General features: G+C 34.6%; 2 protein-coding genes across 5 annotated transcripts; both read right to left on the reverse strand.

Annotated features, from left to right (window-relative positions):
- Nucleotides 1-1229: 1229 nt before the first annotated feature.
- lamtor3 (late endosomal/lysosomal adaptor, MAPK and MTOR activator 3) lies at nucleotides 1230-8027 on the reverse strand. 3 transcript variants are annotated; one of them, NM_001431069.1, is given in 7 exon segments: nucleotides 1230-1538; nucleotides 4321-4384; nucleotides 4468-4601; nucleotides 6689-6747; nucleotides 6842-6876; nucleotides 6956-7001; nucleotides 7955-8027. In NM_001431069.1, coding segments are annotated over 6 exon segments (375 nt in total). In that variant the 5' UTR covers nucleotides 6965-7001; nucleotides 7955-8027; the 3' UTR covers nucleotides 1230-1464.
- A 2394-nt stretch (nucleotides 8028-10421) lies between these two features.
- Nucleotides 10422-16874, reverse strand: si:dkey-20i10.7. 2 transcript variants are annotated; one of them, XM_073920031.1, is made up of 5 exons: nucleotides 16749-16855; nucleotides 16504-16608; nucleotides 16273-16385; nucleotides 16037-16140; nucleotides 10457-11820 (listed from the first exon to the last, which is right to left on the reverse strand). In XM_073920031.1, exons 2-5 carry the CDS (start codon nucleotides 16555-16557, stop codon nucleotides 10610-10612), a joined length of 1482 nt encoding a protein of 493 aa, XP_073776132.1. In that variant the 5' UTR covers nucleotides 16558-16608; nucleotides 16749-16855; the 3' UTR covers nucleotides 10457-10609.
- Between the last annotated feature and the right edge of the window lie 1765 nt (nucleotides 16875-18639).

An 18639-nucleotide genomic window follows, 5' to 3' on the forward strand; every position in this document is an offset into this window, starting at 1 on the left:
TTGATTACGTCATGTATTGTTGTTTGCCTTAATTAAATCTGCGAACATCAGTATGCTGTTTGGTTTATAAAATCAATGTAATCCTACTAGATTTGACATCATGCTGCTTTATTTACTGCAGTAACCAAGGCAACACTATTATTCTGCATTGCATATTATGAATTAGCTAGATTTAATAGATTTTTATTCAGTATATGAATAATGTTTTAATTTTGGAGTAGTTTTATACATTAATATTTAGTAAATATACAGTTAAAATCTCGCCAGTGTTTCCGGTTGAAAAGTGTTTATAAGGTCTTAAAATGTATGGAAAGTGTCTTAAAAAGGTTTCACTCTCTGATTCTGGTATATACATACTCTCAAAAACTGTTTATGATTCTTATATAGTTTGTTCATTAAGATAATCTGAATCATATCTGTAATTAATTTTGTAGCCTATAGGCAATCACCAGAAGTCAAGTTTAAATCATATACTAATATAATATGATGTCACAATGACTGTTTCCTGTCAGTCTTTATTTAAAGCACATTTTAAATTCTTTGTGTGTGATTACGTGAGTAAATACAACAAAGTGGAAATTGGAGTACTTTTCCTGTTCAGTATGATGGCGTATGATGTCCTACTTGTTGCCAGTCCTATTTATAATAAATATGTCATATGTGTTATTATTACTTATGTCGTAATATAAAGCTTTTCCGTTTTAAGCACAGTTTCAGGTGTTTAACCATAAACACATCTGATTCTGGGTCAACAGAAGTGCTAAATTTTGAAGCATGATCTACAAAAATGTCGTCCCAGTAGAATGCTGGACATCACCAAAGTAAAAATTATAAATTCTCTTTCATTCATTTTCCTTTGGCTTAGTCCCTTTATTCATCAGAGGTTGCCGCAGCGGAATGAAACGCCAACTTATCCAGCATGTTTTACACAGCAGATGTGGTTCCAGCTGCAACCCAGTACGGGAAAACATCCTTACACATTCACAATTCACCTATAGTGCATGTCTTTGGACTGTAGGGGAAGCACCCGGAGGAAACCCACACCAACAGGGGAGAACATGCAAACTCCACACAGAAATGGCAACTGACCCAGCTGGCGCTCAAACCAGTGACCTTCTTGCTGTGAGGCGACAGTGCTAACCACAGAGCCACTGTCACCCCAGTTAAATTCTCCAAAAATTTTTATTTTTTTTTTCGTGTTGTTTGGGAGCAAAGAAAAAAGTGCACAATGTCATTAAATACACTTTATTTTTTGTAAACGAACACTTAAGACAAATTTATTAATTAGGATGACACAAAAATGAGCAGGTTACATTCATAAAATACATACAGCATCAGGAGCATCCACAACAACAGCCAGCCAACAATACATATGTACAGATGTGTTTGCATGAACTCGAGCACCAGGACCTCAGATTGGAAAGTGGCTCTCTTATCATTCAGGTGGTCTGAGATGAACAGCTGCTAAGCCACTTCCACCACCTGCCTAAGTTCTTCAATCAGAGGAACCAGCTCCTTCTCCAGACTGAAGATCAATCCTACAGAAGAAAAACAAAGAGGAAAACATATCATTCAACTGATATTAATAGTTCCAAGCCCAACATTGAATAACTGTCATTCAGTCTTTTAAAGGTCTGGTGAAATGAAAATAAACTTTATTAGATATTAGTTTCAGTCTGTTAGTTTTAAGGAAACGCGTTTAGAAGATATAAATCTGATAGAAACATCCAAAGCTTTGCAGTTTGCAATTCCTAAAAGGTTTGTTTTTTTCCATGCCACCACCTCATAGTCAGTTTGTCATCAAATCTTGACCAATCAAATGCTCTCTAGTATCTGACATGCCCCTCCTACTTCAAGATGCTTCTCATTTAATGCATTTGAGCTCAATCCCTCTCACTGGCAAAGCTAACAATAGTTTTTTTTTTTTTAAACGAATCACTATTGGCAGTTTTTTCTTTTAAAAGGGGAGAAACTACTTTATGTCCCACTCTCTTCATTTTTCAGTTGAGATCATGTCAAACATCAAATAAAAATGCACATTTCAAAGCACTTCACGGGACCCTTACATGTACTTTATTCACATCTTAGGCAGACGGATTGCAGGCATGGACTCCAGAGATTTCATTTAATGCTCAAGCATAGGTCTCAAACCCAATTCCTGGAGGGCCGCAGCTTTGCTCAAACCCTAATCAAACACAGCTGATCCAACTAATCAAGATGTTTAAGACTGGCTGTTTCTCATTATCAAGTACACAAAGTTCAGACTTGCTAAGTTCAGACTAGAAGAACGAACTCCTGAGGCCACAAGTCGGGCACTTCTTCAAATGGAACGGCAGTGTACTTTATCACGACACTTGCCTCACCGTGGAGTCATCGATTTCACTGTGCATTAGCAAAAACAATTATTCAATTATATAAAGCACGACCCTATAATTAATATATTAATATTACAAATCTACATTTTTGATTTAAGAAAATGTAAACATAAATTCATATAACTGTGAAGTAAAAGGAGTTATTAGACACGTGTATTTGATTATTAGATTTGATAAACTACAATGGTAATTATACAAGTCTATACATAAGAAATAAAGACATACACAACAAGAAATAAGGATTATGGTCGAACAATTTGGTAAACAAAGACAAACAGCGTACAACACGGTAACATAATTAAAGACCATTATAAAAGGTAACAAAATAATACTGCCAAAATAATACACCTGATAACAAATAATAGATTTTAAAGACCAAATACTGTCCACTAGATATACACAAGATGTATTAAATATCATGTTTTAACTACAATGGATTGATGAGATCCAGCGGTACATCCCAGATGGACTGGCCAAAGTAAGGCTGCTCTTGGCGGGGGAGGTGATGGCGGAGCTCCTGCTGGCAGGCTGGGAGTCGAAGTCTGCATAAGCTGAGGCACATCGTCAAAGATGCGCTATCTTTGTGAATAAACTGCTGATTCGAGTGTAAAACAACTACACTCGCCTGAAAAACTGTTAAAACTTTATTTTGTGACACATTAAAGGAGTACTTTTAAAACTGTGTGGGTTTTCTCCTCCTGGGTTTTCTCTCTTCCATTCTGGAATACTTGAGCTTCGCAAGTTCGCATAAGTCACCTCTCGATGCATCCTTGGCAAGGGTTGATGACGTTTCACGAGGACACAAGACCGCAAATACAGACAAGAACGCATATTAAGAAGCAGCCCTAGACTCTACTAGATCAGCTGTGTTTGATTAAGATTGGAGTAAAACTGTGCAGAGCTGCGGCCCTCCAGGAATTGAGTTTGAGACCCATGTGCTAAAGCAAAAATATTTCTTTATTTTATTTAAAGATTAAATCATTGTTACCTATTTAGTAACACCTTATTATGAAAGCAACATAATTACACTTAATTAAATACATTTATCCCAAATCCACAACACTTAATTAAAATTGAAGCATTTCCAATGACTTCCAGCATCCGTAAGAACCCTGGTTACTGTAATGTACACAGAACATCCATCAAACAGTGCAGGTCAGAAATGGCAGATTCATAAACATTTTATGTTTTAATACATTATTGTTAGTTAATTGGTTTTAATGATCTACACCAGTGTTTAAATTATCTGATTACCGGGGGTCTGCTTTTTTTCTGTTTTGATAATAGCCTACACATGCATGCCTCAGTGAACCAAATTCATATATTTCAATGACATCTCGTTTATTAATAAAAATTACTTTCTGTGTTTTTAATGAGTAATAAATAGACTTTTGCATACAGTAAACCTGTGATGGGCTATTTCAACAAACAACTATTAACAACATGTTTTTGGTATAAAACAGGTATTTTGCTGAACCGGGATAACTTTATTCCAGCTCCAATAAATATATGATAATAAAAGATTGCACATACAGTTTACTGTGCAACTTCCATCTAGTTTAATTTGACTTATCTATTAGGCTACATGTAGACAGAATATAGATAGAATTTACAAGAAACAGCATATTTTGAAGATTTACTGTGGGCTAGATTTGTTTTTTTCTGATTAGAAGTTATTATTAACATATAGGATAAGTTAATATTAATATTAACTTATTATTATTATTATTATTCCAGATACAGATACGTGAAAACTACTTCCCAGACCCCACACACATCTAGTTTTGATATCCTTTAGGAAGTTTAAGCATTAATTAGGAGGGTCAAACCCCCTCTTTAATTTACACCACACTAGCGGGTAAATCAAATACGGCTAAGCAGTGACAACTTCTTTAATTTTGATCTCTAAAGTAAAAATGGCTCATTGTGACAGAGAAATACTCACCCGTGTTAGCGTTACTACTTGCGATGAAACTTATCACTAAGGGTAATCGGTTGAACTGTACAATCTGCCAATGATAAACAGCATACGTTAATATAAGAAATTCTGAGTAACTAGCAGATCAAATGTGTCTTATGTCAAAGAAAGCACCTGATATGTGTTGTAGTAACAAATGATGCTCTTATTTTTGGACAAGCCCAGCTTGCTGCCCTGGTCGGTTGCCAAAGCAAAGGTGGACAAGAAGGCCGGCCGCAGCGCATATTCAGGAGCATTGTCATTAGCCACTAGAGTGGACACAAGCAACATTTCAGAGCTTTACTACATAGATATACTACACATATTATTTTAACATACATATATAGAACATAAAAAGTAGACTTTATTTTAAGTAGATGCTTGAGCTTTCCTTTCATCAAAGAATTCTAAAAGTGACATTTAACATAGCTTCCACAAAACAATGAAGTGGGGAAACTGATAATATTGATAAGATGACTTATTAATAATGATTGATTAGCAATAATAACTGATCATAACAGATTGATTTCTGAAGAACCATGTGACACTGCAGACTAGGGCTGTACAATATATCAGCATCAACATTGCAAATTGATCATTCGCAATAGTCACATGACAAATATAGGCAATGTTGAGTTTGGATTAAAATTCATTATTTGCATGTTTTTGATGCATGGAATTGTATAATGAGCTAAAAAAAAAAAAAATAATAATAATAATTGTATAATGACCTTAAACACATTCAGGCGTAAGAAGTTTAAGTACCATTTGTAACTTTGATAATGGTTAATTTTATAGAACTACTTTTATATTTATTATTCAGTTACCAAACTGAATTTTTTACTAAATTGATTTTATAATTAAAAATTCATATCGCTGCTTAGGTTCTTTTTATCGTTCTATTAATTGTTTTTCATTTAAAGTAAGAATAAAATTGATCTCTCAATTAATTTTTCCTATTATTGATTATGCTGATATTATTTATGACATTACCTCTGATGTTAATTTAAAACCTTTAAATACTGCTTCAATTCTTTGTGTCAATTTGTTTTAAGATGTCCTTATAGAGCCCAACATTCAATATTATACGAAACACTTGGTTTGCTTCAACCTAAGTTCTGCAGACAGTATCATTGGTATTTGTTTCTTTTTAAATGTGTTTATTTTAGTTTCCCCTCTTTATTTAAAGCAGCTTTTTGTTCCATTTACCTCATCATATTCGCTTCGTCATATGCAACAGAATTATTTTTTTGTTCCCAGAATTTCTACAGAAAGTGGCCGTAGGTCCTTTCGATACAAAGCTCCTTCCGACTGGAACGATCTCCCTTCTTTTTTTTGGATCAATTAAATCACTTAGTCTTTTCGAGCTAATTTATTTTCTTTTTTGGAAACAACTTGCGAATGTTATTAATATTGACTCCAAATTAAATGTTTATTATTTATTTGTATATCAAATTGTTAGTACTTTTGATTATATGTTTTTGTTTATTTAGGCTTAAGATTGTGGGAAGTGTTTCAGGCGGAGTGTGCTGCTTGTTTGATTGTTAGTTTGTCTTGTTAAGTGTATGTACGTTATGATGTGTTGTACTCTTTGATTTATGAACTTTTTAGGGACCCCCTCGAAAATGAGATGATTCATCTCAAGGGGCTATCCCTTTCAATAAATTCAATTCTTAAACGGAAATACTGAAACAATCAAACACTTTTTCAGTTGTATCTTTTTCTTGATTGCAATTATAGATTGTTGTGCATGAAAATACTCACAACACATGCAAATACAGAAGTGAATTGCAACTAGCACAAACCACATGGAAAATGTGTCGGGGGACCCAAAAAGTATATAGATTGTTCATTCGATTTTATTGAGATACAAATAGTTAACATTAATTCATCAATCGCTGATTAAACATGTGCATGAAAATACTCACAACACATGCAAATACAGAAATGCTCTGCAAATAGCACAGACCACATGAAAAATGTGTAAGGGGCCCCAAAACGTTTATAGATTATTGTATTTTATGGAGATACACTCCCATTGCAGAATCATCCCAATCGATCTAATATTATAAAATCTTTCCAAATAGAGATATTCAAGTAATCTGGTGAAACTGTATTCAAATCGCAAAATAAAAAATTATCGCAATGCTTGATTTTTCTAATATCGTGCAGCCCAACTGAAGACTAAAGAAAGTAATGATACTCACAATTTAACTTTGATTCAAAGGAATAAACTTTTTTTTTGTTGTTGCTACATTCATGTTTTAATTAAATGAAGTAAAGGAAATCTTACTGTTTTTATACATTTGACCAGTAGTATGCACAAAAATGTAAAAATCTGAGATCTGGTTTTCACCTTTGATTACAGGGACCCCATCTCTATCTGTCACCACAATTGCATGAAGTCCTTCAACACTGATGACAGATTAAAAATAAAGAAATCAGCATTCATTACATCTGGCAATGAATGAAATAAAATGTGTCTAAAATACAAAAAGAATGTCTTTACCTTGGTAGTTGTTTATACAAATAGCTTCTGAGATTCTGCAAGAATCAAGTCAAAACACATTATTAGACTCATGAGAAATTCACTACCAGAAAATTAATTTACAAATATACTCACATCTGCCATATTCATTGGACTGATTATGTACGTCGCCTGCAGCACACTCTAGGGAAAAAGTTGAAAAGTAAAGGACATGGCATGAAAATAATTGAGGTAAAGTTGGTTTTATATTCGCACATTCTTCTTAATGGTATAACTTCAGAAAAGTGTTGTTTCCAAATTCTAAATAGTGAAATCATATTAGCAGCCTATGACTATCAAAGTACAACATTGTTCACAGTCAAATAAATAGTGCTAATGTTGTTTTCAAGTCTACCAAAGTCCCTTTAAGGCATACTGTATTATATGTGTTCTATAGTCTTTGGTCATACTTGCACGTGATTTCAGATTGAATATTCAAAGTACCATGGTAAACAACATAGGAAATTGAGGTAAACTTGGTTTTATATTTGCATATTCGTTCAGTGATAACTTGATTTTGTCCCATATATTGTTTACCATGGTACTTTAAAACATTGGGTCTGAAAAATATGTGTAAGAATGACTTCAAAATAACATTACCACTATTTATTTGACTAAAAACAATCGTGTAGTCTGATGTTGACTGCTAATATGATTTCACTACTTAGTATTTGCAAAGAATACGTTTCAGAAATTATTTTATTAAGGAGAATGTCGAAATGTGTGAAAATAAAACCAACTTTACCCTAATTGAAAATTAACCATGGTTTTACTACAAATAAAAGCAAACACCATGGTAACTTTAGTTAATCCAAGGTAAACACGAATTAAGCATGCAACAGTAATAAAGCTATAGTTAACGTATAAAAATTGGTAATCAATACGTAGATAAACCATAATTCCTACACGTTTACTATAGTAAAACCATGGTTAATTTTCGTAGAAGATTATACGACATTACAACAGCATTTTACCAGCATCTTTGGCAACATGTTTAACGTTACTTACTAACTGCAGACATGTCTAATCCAGAAACTGTTATAAACCCAGAAAGCATCTATTAAAGTCATAATACACAAAAGGCAACAGACTTACCATCAACTGAACTCAACGCTTTATAAAAGTTCTTCTCTTGCGTTTCTGTGCGAGCATCACATGACAAAATACATACGCTTTTCCGTGTACGTCATATCCGTTAAAATGTCACGATCAAATTAACGAGAATTATTGTATTTTTCATAATTTTACCTATTTAATTTTATTTTACTTAACGTCTGCCCTCACAGTAACGTAAAAACGATTATTATTGTTGAAGTGTCGCAAAACGTATGCTGTGATATATTGATGTGCGCATGCGTATCTGCAGCTGCTTTTTAATTCATGCAACAAATATGAAAAACATAATAGAGTAATAAAAGTACAACAACACAGTAGGTAAAACATAATAAAATAGACAAACTATTACAAATAATGCTAGGCCTTGCTAATTTAAATGTGTCAACAGATATAACAGCTTTTTTGTTTGTACTCTCCTAATGGTATTTAAATAAATATCTAGTTCTTTAAGTAGCCTACCATTGAGAAAAGTATGGAGGACGAAACCTGCAAAAACAATAAATAAATAAATGAATAAATACGCAAATTATAAATAAATGAGTAAATGAATCCATAAATTCTCGCTTAAATAAAACATTAAATAAATAAATATGCAAATAAAGAAATAAATGTATATAAACAATCCACAAATTCCTGCTAAAATAAATATTTAAATAATTAATAGTGTGGGCAGGTAAATAACTAAAAAAATTACACGAGGGGAATAAGAAAATGCTAAATTAAAAGTTTATTTTTCCTCTCTTTCAAACGTTAATTAAAATAAACTTTTTCTTATTCCCCTCGTGTAACTTATTTAGTTATTTACCTGCCCGCACTATTAATTATGTATAGACTTGTTTATGCAGAAATTTGTGGATTTTTACACACATTTATTTATTTATTATTTTATTTATGCAGGGATTTATGGATTTATTTACTCATTTATTTATTTATTTGGGTATTTATTTAATTACTGTTTTTGCAGGTTTCGTCCTCCATAGAAAAAATTATCAAATTTTTGACTGCTATGCCATTATAAATTGTGAAAAGGATCAATAGAAAAGGCTTTAAGACAAATTAAATGTTTAATTATTCAAGTAGCCAAATTTTGACAGGGAAGTTGAATGAGCTAGCCAGTTTGTTATTTGCCTATATGCCATTTTTTTAAACCAGTTTTACCAGATTTTTATTTTTAATGATGGATAATAAATTTGATAATAAGTTTTTTTCATATTCACTTTTTAATGATAATCACATAACAATATTTAAATTGTATATAAATTGAAAACATTTTTGGTGCATCAAAAATAGTGTGGTTATGATCACCATCCAACAAGCTTATGGAGCAAAGATTAGTTCTTAAATGACGACAATAACTGCAAAAAGGTCCACTTTTTCAGAAAAAAAGAACCACTCTTATTTACAATAGGCTGGCTACAGGCCTGGATATTTATTAGGTAACGCTCCTCTAATCAATATTTTAAATAAACTTAGACCAATAGAAAATAACATTTACTAACCAATTCTAGCTGTACACCTTTAGACTGGTTGTTGCTTGATCAGATACATTTGCGGCCCGAAGTTAACAAGAATTATATTAAATATTTTTAAATTCCCCCTTAGTTGTATTTTATTGATGTCTACCCCCACCCCAACTCTAAATCAAACCAGTCACAATAATGAAAAAAAAAACAGGTGTACAGAATGTTGTTTGCTATTTATTAAATTAACAAATAAATTGTATTTTTTAAAGTCTACCCAACCCTAAATCCAACCGTCACAGTACTATAAAAATGTTATTGTCATACAGCATTACACAAAAATTATGCTACAGTGATGTATCTAATCTAGACTTTATCTTCTAGAAGAGGGGTGCCCAAACTTTTTCCTATGATGAGGGCCAAAAACCAAACTTGATTGAATGCTGCGGTCTAGAAGTAAATATTACAAACTGTAATTTTAAGGTTGCTATGGGTAATTTCCTAATTCATTTACATAAACGAAAAATGCATTGCTTTATATAAACTAATGCAGTATCATTTAAAAGAGAGAGAGAGAGAGAGAGAGAGAGAGAGAGAGAGAGAGAGAGAGAGAGAGAGAGAGAGAGAGAGAGAGAGAGAGAGAGAGAGAGAGAGAGATGGGCCAAATCAAAGCTTACCATGGGGCTAGTTTGGACATCTCTAGACTTTACCCAAGCAGTGCACGCAAACAGCGCTATCTAGTGGTGGTTACATAGGCTGCTGTTCATGATAACTAAAGTATTTTGTGGTTTTTATGTTTGTAGATGAGTGGAGTGGGTTATACAGCACCTAATATGTCTTCTTTTTTATCTGTGTTAATGTTTTGGTTTAATGTGCTACCTTTTTTACCATTTAACTACAGCAGATGATGATTTAACTTTAACTTAACTCACTGTAAATGGCTCTAGCTATCTATCATCTGTTAGGTAGAAAAGACAGTAAAGATGTTTCTTATTGGAAACACTGAAAAAAAATACATATATACAGGCACTTTTTATTATTTAAACATCCAATATATACATAAATGAATGTCTATATACATACAGAATGAATGCACAAACATATTTACACAAACTTGTATGTTGGATGGCATTCCTTGCGAGAAACTGATTTGACGGACTGGTAATTTCCTAGTTTATGTTTTCATAACGCTGGGGCACATGTTAGTCAAGGCGCAGCATACAGTCACAATCTTGTCCAGGAATGTCATGTCCTCCCCTTCACATGGGACTGCCATGCTGACAGGAACAATCCCATTCAGCATGATGTACTTTGTGCGCACACATCCAGTCACTCTATCTACATGCACCCCAAGGTGAGCTATTTGTTGTTTTTCCACTGCATCTTTAGCGTCCAGAAGTCTGCGTCCTCCGGTGATTTTCAATTCGGCACACATGAGTCCACCACTGTCTCCGATTTCAAATCCATGATCTGCGAGCACCAAGTCACCAGGTAAAAGCTGATCAAGAAGGCCACTATTCTCTGTCACATGCTTGTCGCTGACACAACCTTCCCACCCTTTAGAAATGAAAGATATGGATCCTCGTGGCGTAATGCCAAAGAGATATTTCATTGTTTGATGGTGTTTGCAGTGGGAAAATGTGTGAGCGCTAGATTTGAAACTTGATCCTTTCTGTGTGCAAATTTCAAAGCTGTCCACAATAACTGGCACACAACTGCCAAAAGCCTCAACAAACTGATGTGGCATGGTGGCTTGCAGGTAATGTCTTTCTGGCCAGTGAACGAGAGATTTAAGTTGTTGGAACATAGTGCCAAGAGTATCTTTGAACGTGTTGGACACCGTATCTTGATCCACACAAAAGAGGTATGCGATGTGCTGAACTGGCAGATTGAGTTTGAGGCGCATCAGTGTTAAAAGGAGCATCTGAAAAGGTGAGAGTTTGTGGCCAGTCTGTGGCAGGTGGGGAAGAAGCTGTGTCAGCACACCCATCAGAATCACAAAACACGGTAGCCCAGTGTAGTACTTGACCTTCGCATTGTCCTCTTTAAACGAATCCTCTCCCATGTTTTTTTTAGCAAGCTCTTTCCTCAGTTTTCGGTTTTCCTTTAACAGGTGGTCAATTTCATCACGCATAGAGCTGCAAAAATGGCACTCCTGCTGTCCGGCATTGTCATCATTTGACCCTTCGTCTCTCGTCTGACTTTCATCTGCTATTTCAGCTTTGTCCTGGCCAGCTACAAGTATTGTTGGAGGTGGAGCGCCATCACCAATGATAGCTTCTTCACCCTCTTTACATGGGTTAAACTGCACACATTCAGTTTTGTTTTCTGTGGCCCCAAGATGCAATGATGGATCAAACTTTACTATTTTACAAGGCGGTTTGCCTAAAATAAAAGAACAAATACATTTACTAAGATAGTTATGAAAAATCTCCATTTACATAGCAATTGATAAGTTTTCTTAGGAGTCTAACATTATTCAGGTACAGAAATTATATAATCAAATGTAAAAAAACATAAAATGTCTTCATTTTGTAAATAACCCAGGAAAAATGTATCTTTATTAAGTCAAAAAGGTTTAATTTAAGCAGGCCCGGCGCTACGGGGGGCATTGCCCCCTCAGAAAGAATGTGTGCCCCCCAGTTTTCATAAAGGATTATTGTCAAGACTGAAAATTCTTTTAGGGTGCTTTCACATCTGTGAATCGATTCAGTTGTTCCGAAACAGGGATTACAATTGTTACATTGTTGCTCTTTGCTCTTGGAGCGGTTCGCTTTCACATTGCAAAGTTTCTAATCGGACCAAAAGAGCTAAAACAAGTCATGAGCGAGTAAACTCTCCTCACATTGGTCATAGTGTCAGGATTTGTTTTGCAGCGTCCCGCTCAGCTGTCAGGAGAGGTGGTGGTTTGGTGGTGATTGACAAGGTGCACGCGACATGTCTGAGGAGAGATGTGGTGGGGAGGGGTGAGAAGGGTGCGCGACGATGCCTATTTGAGGACCGGGAGGGAGACGCGCGATTACCGGGAGATTATCACTCGTTTGCGGGCATCCGGAGCAGGGTTCAAAGCAAAGGATTTTTTTTTACAGGTCTGATCGGACCAGTGGTTCAGATTTTTACTTGCCCTGCCAATATTTTCACTGGCCCCACCCAAAAAAAATAAAAATACTAGCTATTTCTTAGCCACAAATAAAAAAAAAAGTGTCAATGTTTGTAAATATAGATTTAATATATTTTAAAAAATGTTAATGCATGTATAATGAGCAAAATTCAAAGTGTTTTGCAAACAAAAGTAGCAAAATGTGCAGGTATTTTATTGCAAAACAAAAGATGACTGACCTGCCAAACTGACGCCAAACTGTACAAAACATCTCTTAATTTTTTTAGTCGAGGTGTAAATGTTTGCAAGATGTTAGAAACAAATGTTTTCTTTTACCATCATCTCTTGATGTTGCCACCATGTTGCTGTCTCTTCGCTAAACTGGTTGTTATGGAAAAAAATAACGTGCTCACAACATCCAATCAGATAAGAGGTACTGAGAAGGTAGCATTTGAAGGCTTAAAAACATTTCTCGATTCTGACTGTATTTGCACGCAATTGACAAATAGTCACAGGCAAGTTAAACTTTAGTGACAGGGCATCAGTGGCCCGATCGGGCAAGTAACGATCCTGTCTACTGTCCCGAGCATCTTACAAGCTGGCCCCGGGCCATCGGGCAGTCCTTAATGTTGAGCCCTGCGGAGACTTGCGAAACTTCCTGCCCTACTCATAATTCTCTCTTCATATAGCCGTATGCCTATTACATATCCATAAAACACAGTGATATAATCGCGCTCGGATCGGATCGCTTTCTTACTGCAATCTCGAAGCGATCTCGGAGCGATTACTTTGGCGCGGAACAGAACGCGATTGCCCTGTTCACATATGCCAAACGAACCGCGCTAACTGGGCTAACGAGACAGGTTCTGAAACAAAAGTGTAGGTGTGAAAGCACCCTTAGTCATTAATTACTAACACTCCCGTCATTCCAATCTTTAGAACACACATTTAGATATTGTATAATATGAAATAGCAAATAAATTATAAAAATGGTGAGATTAAATCTAGACATGTAGTCCAGAAATCTGTTCCCCGCGTCAGGCCAGGTGCACCCGTATATAGCCTTTAAAACGCGCACGGGGAGGCGCACTTAACTCACACAGAAAAAACTGGACTAATGACATGAGGCCATAGCAGCCTAATTCATTACATGTTTTGGTAAACTAATTCTTTAAATACAACTCTCTTATGCTCCAAAGGGAAAAAAAACGCAGAAGAAATTTGCCGTTAAATTAATTTGAGCAAAAACGCAACTGCCAGCTCATCAAAATAGTTTTTCAGTTATGTAGGATATTAAAATTTAAAAAAAATTCACTGCACAATCCCACAGTAGTCTAGACTATAATTATAATTTAAATTTATTATATTCATTCATTATTATTATAAAATTGACAAAACGCAGTACCCTTTTGAATGTTTGCTTTCATTTTGACATGCTAAAGCACACTTTTACAGTTTTGTAAAGAAACATCCCATTATGCAGCAGCAGTCAAGTTCAATGCAAATGCCTTTTGCATTTAAATGATCGGCCTGCGAAGTCAAGTTTACAGTGTTATAAATGGAATAAGTGCGTAAGTGGATTTGCCGCGGATCCATCTCTCACATGTGCTGCAGGTAGGCTAAATGATAATCTTTTAAAAATATGTAATTTAGGTTATTTCTATTTGCTCATGCACAATAGCACCATAAAACATATTGTAGACCTGTATTAAGAGCTAAAATACAGTTAGCATATCGAGTTTGTTTTGACTTGAAGCTCATGGCCCTACAAAATGAAAATAACCTGAAAACAAGTTATTAAAATAGGTTTAATAAATAAATATAATGACAGGTATAGGCCTAGTAACCTAGTGGTTTATGATGTCGTTTTTACAAATGCCAACCGGACAATATCACGGAAAAAAAACCTCAGTTATAGCCTAAGATAAATCTTTTATTTTTTTTACCTTTAAAATTATGAAAAAATTATATAGCATATTGTGTTGCGTGTTATCCCCAAAAAAATTACCAATTTTCACGGTAATAACTGTGAATTTCGTTATTTCTTTTATGTATTTTTCTGGCTACACTAACGCGTAAAATGTAACTAAATCATTTTTAAAGACTGTAACATTCAGTTTTTTCCTAACACTGATTTTATTTGCGTAATGAAACCTGATGACTCGGTTACTTCACTATATGCCGGTTATACGAATAGTCTGACCGTGGGTTAGCTTGCATGTGTGGGCATCTTTACCTAAAACTTTAAACATTTATAGGCCTATTATTTGAAATAAAACTGAAAGAAATAAGGAGAATAAAATATGATTTAAAGCACTCGTTTGGCCCTGAAGCCATGATCTGCGGTACAGTATTGTTGCATAACGTTCAATAACAAAATCTGTAATAGCGAAACTGTGCATATTATTATTACTATAAAAAGTATATTATTATTTAATTGCTTAAAGTCCGTAACTCAGGCAGTAATGCAAAGTAACAATAAATGTGAATAAAAAGCCTAAACGAAAGGAACAAGAGGGACCAAAAGGTCTAGTGCCCCCCTATGGGATTAAAATGCCCCCTCAGTTATGGCATCCTGGCGCCGGGCCTGAATTTAAGTTAATTAATGGTTTAATTTAAATTATTGCACCCATTTGTTTTAAACCAGGGGTGCCCAAACTTTTTCTTATGTAGGGCCAAAAACCAAATATCATTGAGAGCCGTGGACCAAAGGGAAATATACCAAACTATATTACATTAAAGTTGCCCCCGGTAATTTTTTATTGTTTTCATAATATTTCAAAATTTAAAATAAATTAAAAACATTACTTTAAACTGTATAAATGAATGCATTATAGCTTTTTAAATCACATATTGCAATACAAACATAAACAATCACATTTATAACACTGGAGTTCAATGCTGAATACACTAGTCAAGCAGAACCTGCCTTTGACTTGATTTGCCTGCCAAAGTCTCTGCATTGTCAGGTGACAGTTCATACATTTAAACAAAATCTGATTCATTTACACCATTTAAATTCAGTTAGCTTTGAACAATAAAACAAAAAAAGAAAGGGTTAGATTAAATTTGAATTGACAATCCCTCTTTTCTTAGATGCGGGTCCAAGTTTGGGCATCTTTGCTTTAAACACTCTTGAAATGCTCACACAGAACCATGCATATTAAACATTTTTATTACAATATGTTTAAACTCAAACGTTAACAATTTTATAGGAACTTTAAGCAGTATTATCAATTAAATATATTCAAGTGCACAGGTATTTGTTAAAGAAGTTGCCATTACTTTAACAAAACTTTTTTACAAAACCTTATGTATCCTGCATACATAATCAGTACTATTCCCAAGTTATAGGACAGATGGATATAACAGGGCCTTGAAATGTGATTGAAATGATGTTGTATGTGCATGTCAAATGTGACAATTTAGGGCGTATTCACTTTGATGTCAAATTTGTGGAGAAAAAAAAATCTAAACTATTTTGAAATGGGGTACTCTTACCCATTTCAGTGACCATAGCATCCCCTTCTGTAGTGGTCTCATCTGCTGATGGCTCCACCTCAACTGTAATATCGACTGAAACGCCTTGTTGATCATACCCAAATCTATGAATGTGAAAGAGCATGCTTAGTAGATAATTGCAATTAATGTGATTGTAATTTGTCATGTGTCATTTATTCAGTTTTATTAGTGCATTTTTACTAATTGTTTTTTTTTTGGTTTAAATGGGAAAATACCTCCCGTCTTCTGCATCGTTTTGTTTTCGTATACGTCTTGCAGGTGTGTCGTCACTTGGTTCATATAGCAGAGGATCAGGAGTGGCTGGTGTCGGTCGGCCATCAACAAAGTGCTGGAGTTAATTTATAGAAAAATAGTCTAAGGTAATCTATATTACACTTCAAGTACCTAAAGTACATTTATACAGAGCAGAAATGTGAGGCAAAACTGGCATTGTGTGTGCGTGTTACCTTTGAACACACATAGATGTGTTTGGCTTTGGAATGAATCCTCAGCTTGTCCATATTCAGTTGACGGTTAGGCCCTCCACATAAACGTAACCATTTCAAACACTTCTGCAGGTTTCGGCAGGGTTTGGGGAATGGATAAAATTTTATATTGATCACCCTTTCTGGGTACCGTTCATCTGTTTTGCAGTCCCCATACGAGCACCTTTTCACCATTTTTCTCAATCACTGATGTTACTCTAACTTACCCAGCGTTTGTCAATCTTCCACTTAGGTTTTTTTTTGTTTTGTTAGGTTTGGTTTGGTTTTGCTGGTTTGGGTTTTTCGCTTGTCGGACTAAATGGCGGAACATCACGAGGGCACAGAAATTCTGCATTATGATTGGTCAGATTGCCTGTCGATCAATCTACCAACGAATGGTTGATTCCAATACCCGGATGTAAACAACAGCATGGATAACACTAAACACTAACTACTAAATACTACGTTGCCTTTTTTGACGAGAAGTTTCGACTGTCGTCGACGAATAAACGTTTAGAGCAGCTAATTTCCTATAAATCCTTGACAGCATTTCTAAAATACTGGAGAGGGGAGGAGAAACACTGTTCAACAGCAAAAGACAATATCAACCATCAGTAAAAAGATGCTCGTGAACTGTCCAACAGAGAGCGCCAGCTGTCCGTGCTTTTGTTGGAGGGGTGAGGTCGACACTGACTCTTTCAGCCGTCCAGCATATCTCTGCATCCTCTGCATCTGTCTGAAAGAGTAATAATCAGAGATCGCAGACACTCTCCACCAGAAAGTCAAATTCAACATGCTCGGTTTCATGAACAAAAATAGCTGATTTTTGTACCATTGAAACCAAATAATGTTTAATTGCGTTAGTAAATTAATCTCTTTTCTTGCTTATATTTATAAATTTATATAATACATGTTAGTTATAGGGTCTGTACAATTCAGCTACTTATACGTGAACTGAGGTAAAGTTGGTTTTATATTCACACATTCAGACTTTCTCATTAATAATATTATTTCAGAAAAGTATTATTTGCTAATTTAAAACAGTGAAATCCCATTAGCAGCCAATATACAACAGTCAAATAAAATAGCGCTAATGTGGTTTTCAGGTCGTAATGTGGTTCCAGACCGAATATTCAAAGTACTATGGTAAATCAATATAGGGAGACACAAGTTGTCACTAAATTCTTAAAATGTCTTAAAAGTCTTAAAATGTCTTGAATTTCAAAAGCAAAATTTTAGACCTTAACTATGTTGTATGTCTTAAAACATTTTAAACAGATCATAATTTTCCTCTGTCCAAGTAAAGCTACCCAATCAGTACAACATCCATCCAATCACCGATTACCAATAATCATTTATATATTATTCATGTTATATTTTTTATTGCAAAGAGAAGGCAGCTATTATACATTTTTTACAGCAAATTGCCTAAACTTAATTCTCTAATCAGTGAAAGAAAACTAAAAAAAAACATTTACAAGTTCCTCATGATAATAAAGAGCAATATTTCCCTTAACATAATCTTATAACAGACATGGACTAGGCAAGATTTCATAACAAAAAAACATTATGTTGAATAGGAGTTATACTCAAACCATTCAGACAAAAAGCCAACAAATATGTTTTTGATTATTCATGTAATTGTGTCCATAAGAAATATATTTTAACAATGTTAAACTTGTCGTTTAAAAAAAAAAAGTACAACTTTTGCTAGAGTTTTTTTGTTTTGACACATTCCAACATGTGGCTAAAGAATAAAAAAATATTTTAATTTTTTTGCTGTTGTAACAAGCAAAAATAAACATGGGTCAATAAAAAATCCTTATTGTTTAGCTCTGTATACGTCTAGAGTTTCATTCATGACGGTCTTAAAATGGTCTTAAAAAGTCTTTAATTTGACTTGGTTTTGGTTTTGATGAAACCTGCTGAATCCCTGCATGGGTTTTGGGTAACATGAAAGCAGCTTGACTTTAATCACTCTTTGTTGCCATGGTATTACGGAGCAGCTGAGCTCATGGTACCTAAAACCCATACTTGGTGCAAACTAAACTGAAACTTAACTGACTAGCCAGCTAAACCTGCTTCATGGTACTGGCCGCTAGTTCTGAGAAGCTCAAA

This window comes from Danio rerio, chromosome 13 (genome assembly GCF_049306965.1).
Source record: "Danio rerio strain Tuebingen ecotype United States chromosome 13, GRCz12tu, whole genome shotgun sequence".
NCBI lineage: Eukaryota > Metazoa > Chordata > Actinopteri > Cypriniformes > Danionidae > Danio > Danio rerio.